The sequence below is a fragment of the Mastigoproctus giganteus genome, chromosome 14 (genome assembly GCF_048544385.1).
Source record: "Mastigoproctus giganteus isolate SK-2022 chromosome 14, ASM4854438v1, whole genome shotgun sequence".
Lineage (NCBI taxonomy): Eukaryota > Metazoa > Arthropoda > Arachnida > Uropygi > Thelyphonidae > Mastigoproctus > Mastigoproctus giganteus.
The window spans coordinates 78,024,627-78,042,958 of NC_143588.1; the positions used below are offsets into that span (position 1 = coordinate 78,024,627).

The 18,332-nt window shown below is 35.1% G+C and overlaps 1 protein-coding gene across 1 annotated transcript in view; it reads left to right on the top strand.

Moving 5' to 3' along the window:
• The window catches only part of LOC150075268 (myeloid differentiation primary response protein MyD88-like), a 62,526-nt gene that overhangs the window by 20,113 nt on the left and 24,081 nt on the right, over positions 1 to 18,332 (top strand). The window contains exons 3-4 of the mRNA XM_090388249.1: positions 3,319 to 3,387; positions 13,299 to 13,373. Of these exons, the coding sequence (XP_090244375.1) occupies positions 3,319 to 3,387; positions 13,299 to 13,373 (144 nt within the window). The remainder of the gene's footprint in view (positions 1 to 3,318; positions 3,388 to 13,298; positions 13,374 to 18,332) is intronic.

Here is an 18,332-nt window from a genome sequence, read left to right on the forward strand (position 1 = left end):
AGTAATAAAATCTAATCGTTCTGTCAAATTGCAACAGAATGCAAATAGTAAAATAAATAAATAAATAAATCTACAGCAATGAGTAACATATATTAGTTATCAAAACTGGACATCATGGATCATTCATAATGTATGAATGGCCCACATTCATAAATTAAGAATCCACAATTTGTGAACGAAAACTGGAAACTAATGAAAACTGGAATAATAAATTTACTTACATCTTCAGCCTTTCTATCAGAAGTTTGAGGGAAAATGGTGGTAATGAGTAAATTTTTTAATGTTTTGAGAAACTTAAAAATGTAGATTCACTACACTTGAACTTGAAAATGTAGAATCACAGAATGGTACATGATGCTTGATAAGAGCTGCAGAACTTTTTCTGCCAATAAAGCAAATAAAAACCTCTGTGATTGGCTAAATTTTTTTGTTTTATTTTCCACACCAAGCTACTCCTTCAGTTAACTTTGCAACAAATTTTCCCACCACAAACGAAAACAGAACAGATATAGTAGATATAAAACGGTTATAAAATGTTATTCATGGCCAGTAACAAAGTCTTGTTGGCTGTGTAGAAACAGAGCAATAGACAAGAGTAGAATGTTGTGAAAATGGCAAATGAAAAATCTCAAAATCATAAACTTAGCGAAACGTAATGCTTTGTAGACGCTTTACTCTGCCTGGTCATTGCTTATTACCTCTCTGAACACCACGGGATAAGCATTAATTACAGGAAGAGGCCCTCCCAATACACTGGTCAGGTTCAGAACACCATATGCGAGGATCAAACAAACCGTGATTGAAATGTGTCTCTTGTTAGCATAGTAATAACTCATTTCTAGTCCTTGCAGTTTTTCGTTTCAGATGAAAAAAAAAAAGCCAAATCTAGCACAATAGGTGTTAAAAACAACAACACTGTCCATAGCCAGACTGCTATGCAACAAATTTGTGTATTGTAAAATAAAACATATTCCCCTCTGACAACGATCAGAGTATGCACACACAAAAAATGTAAATTCACCAACACTAAAGTAAAATCAGACTGATGTATACTTATTTGACACTGATGTCGCTGAATATTTCACGACCATCTTTTATTTACTAATATTTCTATAAGCTTGGAATCAGTCTAAACAATACTCAGGTGGTGGCCAGTTGCTAGGTCAATAAGAATGTTACATTTAATTTTAAAAACTTGCCCATTTATGAATTAAAATTGTAAATTGTCTTGAGAAATGAATCTGTCTTCCAAATTTTGCAGAGCCCCTTTCAAGCTTAGCTCCAACACAGCTGCTTTAACATAATTATGCCACTGGGTTTGTGTCACGTTCCAGCAAACTCAATAAATAAAATGAAGAATAATATAAATTTTACTTACTTTTACTTACTTACACAATAAGGAGCACAATTATTCAAATTAAAACACACCAACATTACAGTACAACTTTAGAGCAATGCGTACTGTGTTTGGCAGGGTGAGCGGGGTTACTCGGCCAAACAGAGGGAGCCAGACGAAAGTAATTAATTTTCATACATGTATACCCCACTTTATGTCTGGCCCATGCCTAAAGTGGGGTATACATGTGTGAAAATTAATTACTTTTGATATTTCAAGGGACGTGTTAAAACTGGCCTTGAGATAATTACTTAGACAATGGCCAAAATTTCCACACCTTTATAAATTATACAGACTTTGCTGTTCACATATTATGAATTTAAAAAAAATAAAAATAAATAATAAAAACATTATTTTTGTGTGCATCCTTTGTACTCATTAATAAAATGCTAATCATATTTTCTAAACATGTGTAAAAAAAGTTGTTTCGAGTTTCACAGGAGCCTTTTAACTTAAAAAAAAAAAAAAAAACTTTTTCCTTCTCTTTTTTCTTTTTATTTATCTCTTTTTTATTTATTTATTTTTTCATCAATTCTTTTTTTCCTTTTTTTCATCTATTCTTTTTTTCCTTTTTTCATCTAATTTTAATTTTTCTGCCAAGCGTAGGGCCCGATTGGGCCTAGTCGGCCTAAGGCCAGCCCTGAATAACTTAGTTGATTTCAATCCTTCTAAAACTCAGTCTTGTCTTATATCTTGTAAAAAGGATTCTTCTACTCTGACTTTTAATCTCTCTTGGCATAAGCACATCACAAATATTATTTCCTCTGCATCTAAAAAACTGAGTTTTCTCTTTTGCTCTCAATGTTACTTTTCTTCCAAAATCTACCCGCTCTGTACAAATCTTATATCAGCCCTACCATGGAATATTGTTCCCACATCTGGGACAGCTTCCCCCGCTCCAAAACGGGTTTCTTAGAAGAGGGCAGTTAGGTTAATTAATGACTTATCTCATACAAAATCTCTCCACTCTGTGTCTCATAGATGTTCTGTTTCCATTGCATGCCTGTTCTATAGATACTTCCATAGGCCATGTTCTTTTGAATTGGTTTCTATAATCACCCCCCCCCCAAACCAGTCCAAACACATGCCGCCACCAGTCAGCATCCACTACTGTCCAGATTCAGACTCACAGAACCAACTTTTCTTCTTCCTTACTTATCCCCTCAAATTCTGTTTTCTGGAACAACCCTGCCTTTGCACCTATTTCCTGAAAATTAGTCTACAGAAATTCAAGTATAATGTCAACAAGTATCTTCTTTTATCTTCTCAACCTTCAACCCACACACACACACAGTACTAAACACTATAGGTTCTAATACCTTTTTTTTTTTTGCTTGGGGTTTCATATAGAAAAGAAAAAAGTGAAACTTGAAAGAAACTGAAATTGAATAAACCCACACCAAAGTGAATGGTTGTTACCAAGAGACATAAACATCTGAAGCAAGGAAGTATTTCAGTTGGGAGACACAAATGAAACGTGACAGTAACACACGTCGGTGCTTCGACAGGAAAGATGCTGCTAATTTTAAATTCTTATGTTTCTACACCAGATAATTAATATACATGAATAGGCTTAAGAAAATGCTTTTTTTTATTTTTTTAGGGCTATACTACTTTAATAACAAAACAATTAATGATGCAGATTGATGAGAAACACTAATAACTGAAGAATTCATAAATTGGCATTGATGGCTCTTGTGTAGATTTTGAATAAATTATAAAAAAGCAGCTCTGGCATACTTCATCCTGAGGTGCTCCCATCAGAGGGTTAATAACATCTTTCAATGACTATGAAGAACTTGTGATCTTGCATTATAAACATTAGATTAACTCTAGTACAAGGCTTACTCTAAACCTTAGTAAAATAGATATAAAAAGGAGTTGTGTAATCTGTCTCATTTTATATTCCAATTTCATAATAGAAGCTGATGTGAGTTCATATTACAGAAGGATGCAGGTTCTTGCAGAGCCACCACTGCAGGTTGCAGAAGGTGAGATTTTTATTATTAAAGTTTTGTTTACAAACTATATGTGGTATTTTCATTTATGGTTTTTGCATTTTGTAAGAGTGTTAACCTTGCATACAAGACTAATTTACTATTATCATTGTTCTAACATCACTTCATTACTCTGATGATACAAGGTGGGGCTATTAAATAATGAGACTGTTGCAATAAAATAAATATAAAGAAATATTTTGTACCTTACAAATTATCCCCTCAAAATAATTTGCCTTGGGCATGCACACACTGTTCCATACGTTTCTTCCAACCACAGAAACATTTCTGGAAGTCTTTTTATTTATTTATTATTTTTTTTTTTTCAAATGTCTTCAGTGGACTGAAAATGAGTTCCCTTGAGAATGCTTTTCATTTTAGGGAAGAGAAAAAAGTCACAAGGGACTAGGTCTGTCAAGTAGGATGCATGTTCACACACAGGCCAGAAACTAGCAAACAGAGAGTGCATTGTGTGCTGGAGCATTGTCTTGACAGGCTATCCAACCATCCATCCACAATTCAGTTATCTTCCTTCGAATATTTTCATGCAGCCTTGCCACAGAACTTCAATGTAGTATGTTTGATTGACAGTCTAATTTGGTTAGATGTATTCAGGCATAATTTTTTTAATATCAAAGAAAACAAGAGGCATAGTTCTCATTTTTGATTTGTACACTTCTGCTTTTTTCACCTGAGAGATTGTTTAGTCTTCCATTGTATTGACTGTCTTTTAGTTTCTGCATCGTACTGGAACAGCCAACTTTCATCATAAGTAACTATAGTACTCAAAATCCGGATCTTTCTCAATTTTTTTTTCAAAACACCTTCACAAACTTGGAGTCTTCTCATTCTTTGGTTTTCGTTCAAAATTTTTGCCACAGTCATGGCACATACACTTTTCCCATGCCTAAATTTTCAGTTAAAATGTGTCCAACTAGTTCTTTGTTCATATTGAGTTCTGGTGAAACCATTCTAAGTATTAGAATGATTGCATCAGAACTTCTAACCACTTTTAATAATGACGATCACATCTAATCAGTGTCCTTACCTAATCCACATGTTCATCAGTTTTCATGGATACTGGACGGTCTGGTCATGCATCATCTTCCATGTTCTCTCTCTCTCTCTCTCTCTCTCTCTCTCTCTCTCTCTCTCTCTCTCTCTCTCTCTCAAAATCTTTTGTGCCATTCAAACATGCAAGCTCTTGACATAGTATCTTCCTCATAAACTGGATGTAACATCCATTACTTTCAGTTGGTGTTTTCTTTAGTTTTATTTAAAATGTGAGGTTGATTCATTATTTGATTCTTTTATCTGTCATTTTACACAAGGTAATGAAAACCAGTCTCACTGCCAAGTGAATGAGCCTGTTGGAAAGTGATTTGGCAGACAACTAGGTAAAAGTTCAACTACTGTGCTTTTGTTTCACAGGTGGATCTTGGTGTGTAGTGGCTGCTTGTGCAGTCTTGTTATTTAATAGCTACACCTCATATTTAGGCATTGAAACAGATTTTTCACATACACAAGTACGTTACTGAGGATGCAATAATGTGTATATATTATTTTAATTTATGCAGATTGCAGTCACTGTGCCACTTAAAAAGAACCATAGGATCATTAGAATCATATCCAGATTAGAAATTAAAACATACATATATTTAAGTTTTGGCAGATTCCAGTTGTACATAAGTGAGGGAAATAATTTTTTTCCCCTGAACTTTGCTCTGGAACTTTTTTTTTTTTTTCGTAAAAAATTTTATGCCAGAAAGACTGTGATCCCCATGCTGTCATTTAAGCTAGAATTATGGCTAAACAGAAACATCAAAACTTCATTTGAAAAATTGAAATATAAATGTGTCCTTTGCCCATTTCTGTTAATATGTTTGCACTCTGGATTTTCCGATGAAATGTTCCACAGCAAACTTTTCATCCCGAAATTCAGATTTAGTGAAAATAAAAAAGGCTTAACTCCTTTTTGTTGAAATCTTGCTGAGAGTGATATGCATAAAAAAAAAAAAAAAACCCTTCATATCATGTGTTGTGCACTACAAATTAAATCTTATGTCTAATCTTTTTGCTGAAAATCAGTTGGTAATCATCTAAACCATTTTCAGTTGACAGCATTTTCAATTTCAAATCACATTCCATGTTGCTCTTTGTGTTTATGTTGACCATGTGGTCATCGTAGATTTTCTCCTGTCACCAGTGTTATGATTGACTGCAGTGACTTTCTCAACCTGTTCTTCTTTGGCCAGAATATCTGTAGCTTGAAGGAAGGATAAACCATTGTATCTCGAAACTCTTCTTCTTCTTCTGCCCCCATCTCTAACTTCCTTATCTGTTGCCTTACTGAAACTTGGTTTAGTGAGCACACTTTTGACATTATTTATCCCATAATGTTGATTATAAATTTTATATGAATAAAATTTATTATAAATTTTTATAAATTTAAATTTTATTCATAAATTTTAAATTTTATTTAATTATAAATTATAAATTTTATATGAATAAAATTTATAATTAGCAGAACAGTTAAAAAAGGGACTAAATTATGGTATTAATAAAAGAGCTTTGTTGTATTGAAATTTTTATGCTCTCAATCCCCCATTTTTGAAACCCTACTAATGGAATGCTGTCTTGACTTAAACATTGCAAATATATGTTTCCTCCTTGGCTCAGAAGAATAGATCTTTATAGATTTGCTTGTCCAGCTCATTCAGCTTCTTAATTTTAAAATTAGCACTATTATTTTTGGTTACTTTAATCTTCCTTTGCTTTCCTGCCGTGGTGAATTACGTTCACAGGTGTTTCAGTATTTTAATACTCTTAATTTATTCCCAACTTGTTAAAGTGCCGAACTTACCAGACTATGATTTGTTATTCACTCAAGTTAAAAATAAAATTTTCTTTCTGAAAAAAAAGCTCTCCCTTTCTCCTAAATTCCTCAATATTTCAGTAGCTCTTCGACTCCTTGATATTTTCCTTTAGCATATGCTTTCTTCTTACCCTCTTGACCTTTTGCTCTGCTCAAAAATGGTTGGCTTACATTACTACATCTACTGCCTTCAAGATGACCCACATCACATCAATTTCAAAATGCTGATGGGGATAAGGAACTGGCTGCTGCCTTTTCTTTTAAGGTGCATTTGGGTATCACAAAAAGCCCCACTGACCTCAACTCCTGCCTCTGTACTCAGGCCCATGCAACTTTTGTCTCTCTCAAAAAAATAAAAATTTACATTCTTGGAATCCTGCCTCCCTCCTGTAAAAAGATTTTGTCCTCTCAGACTAATTACTCCTCTCCTCCTGACCTCTTTCCATGACTTGGACATGTAGGCAGGTTCAATAGCCCTTCCTCTCTTCCTAATTTCTTAGTTTACCCCTTTAACCCTTCTGTGTGAATCTTTTATCTGAATTCTCCTTTAATGCTTTGAATCTCAAAACAGCCGTTAATAACCTATCCCTCTCTAAATTCCATTGTGCCTGATAATATACCCAACTTTGTTATAAAGCTTGCCAGCACTTACATTTTAGAATTATTAGTCTCTTTATTTAATAAATGTCTTACTGAAAAATTTTTCCCTCAATCCTGGCATAATTACTCTATCTTTCCCATTCCTAAAGTTCATAATCCAAAACTATTAAAAAAAAATACAATGGGAGGGTCTATTCCTCCTTACTAGTTAAATTGTTTCAAAGATCCATTTCCTATTTCTATCTCCTACTTTCTCCCACATTCACTATGGAAAGAAGGGTGTCCCTACCATCGCTAATTGTCTAGAAATTACTTTTCTTGCATCTGATGCTATTAAACACTAGGGTCAGCATGACCTGGTTTACCTTGATTTATCTTCTGCATTCAATGCTGTTTTCCTATCAGTGCTCCTGTACTTATTAGAAAAATTTTATGATGACAAAGTAATTTGCTGTTTTTCATACAGGAATCCCTCCCCCCTCAAACTCTTCTATTATGGTTTAATGACTCCTTTTTGATTAAAGAGGTATCTGCTGGAATTCCACAGGGTAGTGCTCTTTCTGCCCTTCTCTTCTCTGCCTTAATCCCACCTCTGCTGCTTGTGCAAGTGCCCCCTCACATTGCTTATATTGATGATATTAAAATCTGGGCTATCTCCATTTCACTTCAGGAGGCACAGTAAAACAACTTGCTTATTAATAATGATATTGCTGTGGTCACTAATTATTTTAGCTTTTTGTCCTTCGTGCTAATCCTGATAAGTGTGCCCACATTTCATTCTCCAAGGAAACCTCTCCTTTTAATCTTGCCCTTCTTATTGGATTTCAGCTGGTTAAATCAGTGCTCTTTTATCAGTGCTATTATATTGTGTCAGTTATAAATGGTACTTTAAGAGATCTACAATTTTCGAATTGTCATAATTGAATTCCTTCTTCCATTTTTTTTCTAACCCAGTTTCTGTGAAAGTACTCTGTATATTAATAATACCTATGTAAATAAATTCCTTTGTAATATTTAAATTAAAAAAAATTATATATAATTGTGGTCTGCCAGATCTTTGAACCTCTCCAGAGTGGCCCACCAAACACACTAATTGAGCAACCCTTTTTCGACATTAAGTAAAATAGAAATCACTCAGCATCCAATAAATCTTACAATTTAAGCCAAACCTTACATTGTGTTAAGTGTGAATTATTTTGATTTATTGTTATAGAATATCCCATGTATTTTTTCCTTCCACATTTAATAGCCTCCATTAATCACCATGTTAAAATAATTAGTAGGTAAAGCCCTATTAGTTTTTCCTTACTTTTTTTAATCTTTTGTACCACTGATTCTTTCCAAACTGGATGCCTTTGATACATTGCAAACACTTTTAAGTACCACAGGATTAGAAGCAAATTCCATTTAGATTTCATGAAAGGCCACATTAAATATTTTGCTTAATTTGAAAATGCTTTGCTGGAATTTGATTAAACAACTCAATAAAATAAGAGATTTATTAAAATTAAAATAATAAATAGTAGCAATAGCTTAATTTTCAGTACTTACCTTAATATAATCTGCAGTTGGGCTTAGAGGGAATAAGGTGGAAATAGGCTAAAAATTGGATTTAATGTGGATGAGCTTAAATTTTCAACGGAGTTAAAATATGCTCAAGGAAATAGAAGTGCACGTCTTCATCCTTGGTTGTCATGAATTAAAGTTGAAAGGAATTGGAACTATGATTGATTATACTCTCATAGTTCCAATTCCTTTCAACTTTAATTCATGATAACCAAGGATGAAGACGTGCACTTCTATTTCCTTGAGCATATTTTAACTCCGTTCAAAATTTAAGCTCATCCACATTAAATCCAATTTTTAGCCTATTTCCACCTTATTCACTCTAAGCCCAACTGCAGATTATATTAAGGTAAGTACTGAAAATTAAGCTATTGCTACTATTTATTAAGTCAATTAAATCGGTACCCTAAGGAATCCTACAATTTATCCAATTGTTAAAATTAAAAATTTATTGAAAAAATTATATATATATGGAGTTTTTCAATGAAAATCTGAATCTTTCATTAGTTTGAGACTTGTAAGTCATCTCTGACTTATAAACATTTTCCCAACCATTTCCATTTTGAGTTTATAATGTAGAAATCTGAAAATCTTTTAGTATCAGTAGTGGCAAATGAGGCAAGGAAGAAAGCTTGTACAGCAGTCACCAAAAATAAACCTATACACCTTATCTGTTCATCTCTAATAATTTGTGTAATCCTTTCTTAAATTTATTAAAATTACCCACTTCCACCAACAGCAGATGGAAATTTGTTCCAACAATCAATTACTCTCTGGCTGAAAGAATTTTTCACATCTGTTCTGCAACCATCCATTTTCAATTTATGTCCTCTTATGTGTGTCATCTGAGAAAGAATATGGATGCCATTAGTATTTTATTCAATCCATTTAAAGCCTTAAACACTTCAATCCAGCCTTGCAGGTACCTAGTTTCCAGATGCTATATTTTACAGAACTGAAGTTTTTCTTGATAAAGGTCTCCTTTTGTGCCCCTGACTAATCTTGTTGCCCTCCTTTCTTCATTTGTTTCAACAGAGCTACATCCTTCCTAAAATGAGGCTTCCAAACCTGTATTCAGTATTCCAGATGTGGCCTAACCATTGCCATATACAGCAGGATAATCACCTCCTTTTCCCTGCTGTAAAAATTCCTGCATATCATTGAAATAACCCAAAAGCTATCCAAGCATGTGTGCACTGCTCAGAGAACTTCATGTTGTACTGTACAATTACCCTTAGATCCTTTTCCTTCCCCACTACCTTGAGCATGATACCATCCAGTTGGTATGATATTCTGGGTTAAGTGCTATCCATACACAGTACTTATATTTATCAATGTTAAATCTCAATTGCCACTTCTTAGCTCATCTGCCTAATTTTTCTGGATCTGATTCCTGTCAATAACCACCCTGATAACATGTGCAACATTGGAAATAAGGTTGTTTTATTTTATTAACACCATTTTAAAAATGGGGTTATTGACATATGCATATTCTTCTTCTCTTTGTACAGTAGCTGATAGCATTAGTATGTTTTTCTACATCTCTGTTAACTTTGAGGCTCCTTTGTATGCTTTTTTTTTTTCCCCCAACAGAATGGGCATTTCAACTTCTAAATGGGTAAAATCTGATATGTGTTTTGTTATTATTAATTTTTGTAAGACAAAGTTGAAGAAATATTAATGCATTTTTTCAGCTTTCTGACATTCTTTGGTTTACAAGTTCAGTGATTTTTTTTTTTTTTTTTTTTTTCAGTAGCAAAATCTTCATTACACAATTCGAGTAAATAACATTAGCCCCCTCAGCATTATACAAGTAAGCCAGGCCATATTTTAGTCTATGTTCCATTAACCTTCATTATAACAAATGAGGGATGTTGCAAACTTATATTGGTGGTAATTTTTAAGTGTTATTATAATGAAATGTTGTTAAACAAGGTGTACAGTATTTATAATTTCTTTTAGCCTGACTCACAATTTGCACAACCTCCACATAGTTTCAGAATTTATAAGGTTGTCTAGTTAGAAAGAAACAACATATAAATAAACTTGATGAGAGACACGCTCACAGTCACTTAAAAGATAATATAGTAAAATCCCATTACAACAGACTTCTCAGGGGTACACAAACCATATTATTTAACAAAATTTTGTTGTAATGAACATTGCTCAAAATTATTTTAAAAGAACCATTACAGGCAATCCCTGTATTAACCGGTACTTCTACAACACGGTTTCGCTCTAACACGATTGATAATTTGCGACAATCCTTGCACAACACGGTACTTATATAACACGGTTTCACTCTAACGCAGTTAGAGAATTTCAGCAAACCTCGCATAACAGGGTATTTTTGAGCTTTTGTGCAGGGAAAGCCCTGCTATTATGTTGGATGTAATTTTTCAACATTTCCACTCTTTTTGAATCCCCGCTATTGACTCGCTAGTCAAAATAAAATCATTGCGAAATCCCTGTATTTTATTTTGTTAGGAAATCCCCATGTTATGTTCTGTGTTATTGAACTTATGCTTGTTGAACTTGTGGAAAAATTTTAGATTTCAAAGTTTTATTACTATTGGATAGCACACCAGGCCATCCAAAAGATTTAAGTCATCCAAACATTGAGGCACCTCCATAGCCAGGTGGGAAGGAGCAGCAGTGCTTAGCACATGCTTCTTGATTAGACCGGGGTTCGAGCCCGTCACCACCAAATATGGAGGATGTAGAAAGGTCAGAGAATGACCACCGCATATCCCGGAGCAATATAGCCTTAGTTGCTAATGCTCCTAAAAACCAAATAACAACAACAATCCAAACATTGAAGTTATGTTTCTACCACCACAGTTGTACTAGGTTAACACAACTTGTTTCATTCAGCCATTAGATCAAGATTATATCGACCTTTAAAACTCATTACATCAGAAAAAATTGTTACAGTGGATTTTGGAAAAAATTTATTCCGAATTTATTGAAGTAGACGTGGAGACACGGAAACATTTCTCAATTGTGGACTGTATCAAAATCATAGGTTTATCACTCGAAGAAGTAAAACCATCAACATTAAATGTATGTGTGAAAAAATGTATGGCCAGAGTCAGTTCATTCGGGAAATATGGTCGAACCAGCAGAAAACAGAATCGGTGCGATAGTAGAACTTGCTGTGTCGGTGGGAGGGGAAAGTTTTGATGATATGACTACTGAAGCCCTTGTGGGTAGCACAGTTCATAGAATTGCTCTCCTCCCCACTCAGGGTGGAAAAGACCTGAGTTCGAATCCCGTTGATGATGTGAGGAATTGTTATGGGTCTTTTTTCACAACGTGGCTGAGTTAGTTGGGCTTGGGCAAGGGAAGCATGGTGTTTTTCTCTCAGAAACTTGGGTTTTCCATCCAGCAAAACAGAAATTGACTTCAGGACACATGCAATTTATAGACAATATATGCAGAGCAACATGGCCTTAGTCGCTGATGCTCCTAAAGAAATAAAAAAAAAAAAAAAAAAGATATGATTACTGAAGATGTTCAAAAATTACCAATAGAAAAAGAGGCAGGCTGGCTGGCGAAGCAGATTTTGATGGAAATTGCATCGTAGATAAACCAAATCAATTCGGAGGATGATAGCATAGATGAAAATTTTAAACTTACAAATTTTACACTAAAAAAGCATACAGGAAAGCATCAAGTTAGCCAAGCAATTAGAATCTTATTTTTTTAATATAGATTCTTGACTGAAAGGAGCCAAAAGTTCAAAAGGGAGCTTCAAAAATGCTTAGTTCTATATGATGAAATTCACAGGGTTATCAAGCAAAAGCAAACAAAACCAGATTACTGATTTTTTAGAGCAGAAGATACACGAAATCTAGAATGGTGTATTTTTGTTAGCTTTTGGAACATAACCCCCCCCCCCCTTTTTGTACTTTTTCTTAGTTCCGTATAACACGGTTTCATAGAACACAACATTTTATAGGAACCTAACTACCGTGTTATACAAGGGTTACCTCTATTTGTTCGGATAATTTCTGCAACACTTTTTTCACGTACAGAAGAGCTGTATTCGGTATATCTTAAATGTCAACTTTATAATCAATAATAAATAAAATTACAGAATACCATAAAAGTAAAAAATATTTATAGAGATTATTATTTTGGAAGCATATCTTGTTTATAAAAAAATACAGCATGATATAGAATTTTGGTAAGCCACATGCCCAAAAATATGGTACAGTAATGTAATTTTTTATTTATTTCATTATAATGCATCACTTTATTTTTAGTGTTAATTTTTTTGTCATTAATAAGGAAATTCAACTTTAATGTATTTCAGAATAGCTATATTCATATCACATTAAGTTGAACAGGTTAAACATTACTAATTCTAATGATATCACTCACCCCAAGCAAATGCTATACTATTAGTGTTTTATTCATTCCTTTACAATATGGGGTACACTTGAAGTAGTGCTCTGGGGTAGTCTTTTCGACATGAGCGATGAAATCAAACTAGTGTTTGTGTTCCTGCATTTACCATTCGTGCTTTTCCCATACAGTTTTTCTTTCATTGTAATTCAGAAAATTTTTTTCCTAAGTGTGAGCTTGGAAAATAATTTATTGTACTGAACTTTTTTCATTCAAACTGTTTTGTTTAAATTAAACTTATAAAGTAATGATAGTAAGTGAAGTCATTGAGGACATGGACATTTATAGAAATTTTTGTTAACAGTGCATTTGCTCTAATGGGATTTTATCATACTAGTAAAGTCTAAAAGATACAAAGAAGCCAAGCTTTTAATGCATCAGTCAAAAAAATTCAAATAATTTAAAATTTATTGCTTCAATAATAATATTAAATATTTCTTTTTTTCTTATACAGTTAGTTCATGTCGGGCAGTGGATTTTCCTCCTGACAATCCAAATTTGCTTACTATTCATGACCACTCAGAAGGACGTAAGTATCTAAAATATTGGTTTTTGTTTTTTCTATCACTTAAAAATTACACTATAGTTAAACTTTATTTTGCTAATATTGCTGCTCTCTCTCATTGACATTAAAATGAGAATGTGTAATTGAATTAGATGATACTTAACTTACTTAGGGCTTTAAACTCTGTGGCTTATGGTGAGCTCGCTCACTGCATGGATATCATGCAAATTGTTATGCACTTTGCACATTTGACACTGCATGATACCAGAGCAGAAAGTGTATTGCAACAGCAAGTGTCATATTTATCAGCTGCAAATCGCTGGTAGCTGTAAACTCATCTATCACTGTATATGTCAGTTATACAGTAACAGTTCAGATATGCAGAAAATGACTTTCAAAGTTTTGATTAGATCAAAAAGATAATTAATTAGTTTCTGAATATTATAAATAACTAAAAGAAAGTAAAACTTAATTTTGACCAACCTTCAAAAAGTAAAAGTTCATCATATTATTTTATGAAACAAAATTCTGTTTCTCTAAGAAATATTTATCTAACCACTTTGAAGCATTATTGTGTCAGTTAGTAATAAACTAATTTTCACACAAAGTTTGAAATATCTATGTGTAAGTCATCAATTTGCAACCTGCAAAATGTATACATTATCCATATCTATTATCCAGTGTGTACAGGTTGCTGTGTTAGTACAGATTAGGTCCTGGGTGCCAAGCGTTCCGTGGCCAAGTGATCTAGTGCTTTTCTCAAAGCGTTTTTTATAAAGAGCATTTAAGCAAACAGTTTCTATTTTTAGTTTCAAACACAGTTTTCTTTATTTCTATAGCATAGTAGCTCTCTCGCACTACAAGAAGTAGGCAGAAGCCCAGTAAGGAAAACCACCTTTCTGTTCCTTTTTCTATTAGTACTAACTTATTAACTCGGTCGCTTGGTCACCTTGTGGCACTGCTCCGTGGCGGGGCTGATAACCTGGGCGGTAAAGATAAACCCCCAGGGCCAAAAGGAGCTATCATGGATTCTAACAATTTTCCACCCTTAGAGCCTTCAAGCTCAAGACAAGAATAAACAAACACTAGTCAACCAAAAAGGCTTCGAACAGAAGCACAGTGTCCAGACATCCCAAATTTTCTGGTGATATTCTCTGTCCACCCAACCCGTGGGCAAGTTATCACCATTTATGATTCAAAGATATCTAGAATCTATTGCAGGATCACCAAAAATGGTGAAGTGACTACAATCAGGAGATCTCCTGGTTGAAACAGCCACCTCCAAACATTCTGAGTGGCTATTAAAGACAATGACATTTGGTGGATTGCCAGTTTCTATTACTCCCCACAATACTTTAAATTCATCTAAAGGAGTCATCACAAGATGGGACTTAATTACAGTGTCTGAGGAGGTTTTTTTTTTTTTTTTTGATTTGGTAGTTGTTGGCGCATCGGCTTCTGTGGCCATATTGCACCTCCCAAGGTTTTTGCAGTACTTTGATCCAAGCCCGAGGCGGGAATCGAACCCGCGACCTTTGGGTTGCCGGGCAGGTACTTTACCCACTCGGCTAGCCCGGTCGGCATCTGAGGAGGAACTAGTTCAAGAACTTAGCCATCAAAGGGTAATCAGTGCTAAAAGAATTATGACAAAAAAAGATGGAAATCTCATTCCAACTCGTTCCATCATTTTAACTTTTAACACTCCTGATTTGCCATCCTCAGTAAAAGCTGGATATTTAAACTGCTGAATTTGCCCATACATCCCGAATCCTCTTTGCTGTTTTAAATGCCAGAAATATGGCCATTCACAGCAGGCATGCAGAAGTGACGCCATCTGTCCTATTTGTGGATCAAAAGATCATACACAAGCAGATTGTCCAGCAGAAGTTGACAACTGCAAAGGCAGTCACCCTGCCTTTTTCACCTGGTTTTGGCGCATTATAGCCTTAGTTGCTAATGCGCCAATAAAACCCAACAACCAACCAAGCAACCCTGCCTTTTCTAAATCATGTGAAATGTGGAAAACAGGTAGGAAAATCCAAAAATACAAAATCGAACATAAAGTCACATATCCTGAGGCACGCAGACAAATAATGTTGACCATGCCTATTCCATCTCTTATGCCTCTCGCACCCAAAGTTTTCATACACCTGCAATTCAAACAGATGTTCAATACTGCCCAACATCTCGCTAGCTAATTGGGTAAAAGCAACTTTATCAACCACTGGAAAAGATAAAACTAAAACTAGCGGTACCACCAACACCCCAATTAGTATCCCACTGATGCTCTGATGGTCTCGAAAGACACAGAAAAATTAAACCTACTAAAGACAGTAAGGAAACTGATCCACCCACCAACACTATGAAAGTGGATATACACCCAAATTATGAAGAACCTATCCTAGAACTCCATGCCAATGACACTATGGATACTGGACACCCCCCCCTTATTCCCAAAAAAGGGGAAAAAATGCCCTGCATATAAAAAACAGTCAGATGAATCATCCTCAGCCAAACCAAAATAATGCCTAACATATACAGTGGAACTGTAGAGGACTAAGCAGCCACTCTGATGACTTAAGGGATTTAATCTTTCAATTCAATCCTATAGGTATATGCCTACAGGAAACATTCTTGTCACCTCCAAGTTTTGCCGAAATTTTCAAATTATATGATATACAGACAAGATAGGAGCCCAGAGTCTCCTGCCCATGGAGGAGTAGCCATCCTTGTGAGTTCTAACATACCATCCAGACTGATCCAATTAAGAACCACCCTAGAAGCTGTGGCAGCTTGGATTGCAGTTGGTATTTCAGTTACCATTGATTCCATTTATATTCCACCATCTCTACCACTTTCCCATTCAGAACTTGACAACCTCATTATACATCTCCCAACTCCAATTTGTCTTTTCTGTGACTTTAATGGACACCATCCATTGTGAGGATCAGCTACAATGGACAGAAGAGGCAAGTTGATTGAGAAATTTATAAATAATAATGATCTGGATTAATTAAACTCTGGATATCCTACCTACATCCACCTACTTACAGGATCTACTTCTGAAATTGACTTGTCAATTTGCTCACCATCCATCTTTCCAACAATGACATGGTCTGTATTAACAGATCCTTTTAATAGTGTTCACTTTCCGATTATTTGCTCCTTACAAACAGGGGTAACTGTTTGTAAGTTACCCCTTGCAAATCCTAATCAAAGATCCACTTGGAAGTTTAAAAAGGTGAACTGGGATGGCTATTCTGCTCAAATACTTCTAGACAGACTTTATGTTCAAAAAGAACCCATTGATGATGTAAATACGTCACCAATCAGATTCTGACTGCCGCTAATACCTACATTCCAAAATCCAAGACAACACATCGCAATCACGGGTGGAATGCAGATTGCTTCACTGCCAAACAGGGAAAAAACCGAGCTTGGGAAATTTCTGTAAGAATCCCATCACTAATAACCTCATTGCTTATAAAAGGCTAAAAGCAAGGCAAATTAGACGGAAAGCAAAACAAGACTCGTGGATCGCTTTTGCCTCAACAATCACAAAAGACACTGACACATGCATCATCTTGAAAAGAATACAGGCACTAAACAGGAAATTTGCTCGTCTGCCCTCTCCAATACTTCATTGGAAAGGGAAAGACCTATCTACAGCTGAAGAAGTTGCTAATGCACTTGCAGAATCATTTGCTACAATCTCTGCTTCTGCCTCTTACGCGTCCACATTTCAGAACATCAGAGCTAGTGCAGAATGACATAAAATCAACTTTTTCACGCACCGCTCGTTCCTGTACAACCAATCCTTTACATTTATAGAATTTCAAGAATCGTTAAAAAGATCTTCAAATAGTGCTGCGGGCCCAGATGGAGTTCATTACGTTATGCTGAAGCATTTACTCGAAGAGGATTTGAGTACAGTGTTAATCTTTTATAACCGAATATTCTCCAAAAATGCCTATCCTTCTTCCTGGCGTCATTCTTTCATTATTGCCTTGCCAAAACCAGGAAAAGATCATTCCTGTGTTGAAAATTATAGGCCAATATCTCTTATGAGCTGCGTGGGAAAAATTTTCGAAAGGATGATTCATACTAGGCTCATTTACATCCTAGAATCGCAGAATCTCCTTCCAGATCATCAGTATGGCTTTCGGAGGAATAGATCAACACTGGACGTGCTTATCAAAGCCGAATCTCATATTCGTAATGCCTTTGTCATAAAACAACATCTAGTCATAGTCAACCTAGATCTTGAAAAGGCATTTGACACTACATGGCATCATGGGATTATTATGGACCTTTACCATCTGGGTCTTAGGGACCATTTACTGAAAATAATTCAAAATTTTCTGCAATTGCGTTCTTTTCAGGTCCGACATGAAAACGTACTCTCTGCATCTCGCTTCTAGGAAGAAGGAGTCCCGCAGGGATCGATACTTAGCCCAACACTATTTTCAATCCGAGTTAGCAGCATATCACGAGATATCCCAAAAACTGTTGAAACTTACATGTACACAGATAACCTTACCATTTCCTGTCAGTCTCAAAGTATGAATACCATCGAACGACAGCTCCAACTTGCCATTACCAAAATACAATCATGGACTTCACGGAATAGCTACTGACTATCAGAAAAAAATGCACTGTCACTCACTTTTGCAAGAAGCGAGCTCTCCATCCTGATCTGGAACTACAAATAAACAATGTTCCAATCCCGCTTGTAAGTACTGTTAAATTTCTTGGACTGATATTAGACAGAAAGCTGAACTTCCAAGTTCACATCTCTCATTTAAGAAATACATGTCTAAAGCATCTGAATATACTGCGATCAGTCTCGGCTATGTCATGGGACACTGATCAGTATACGCTACTGCATCTGTATAGAACTTTAATCTGTTCAGGGCTAGATTATTGTCGTCCAGTCTATGACTCTGCCAGGAGCACTACTTTACGTCTAAATGTTATCCAGCA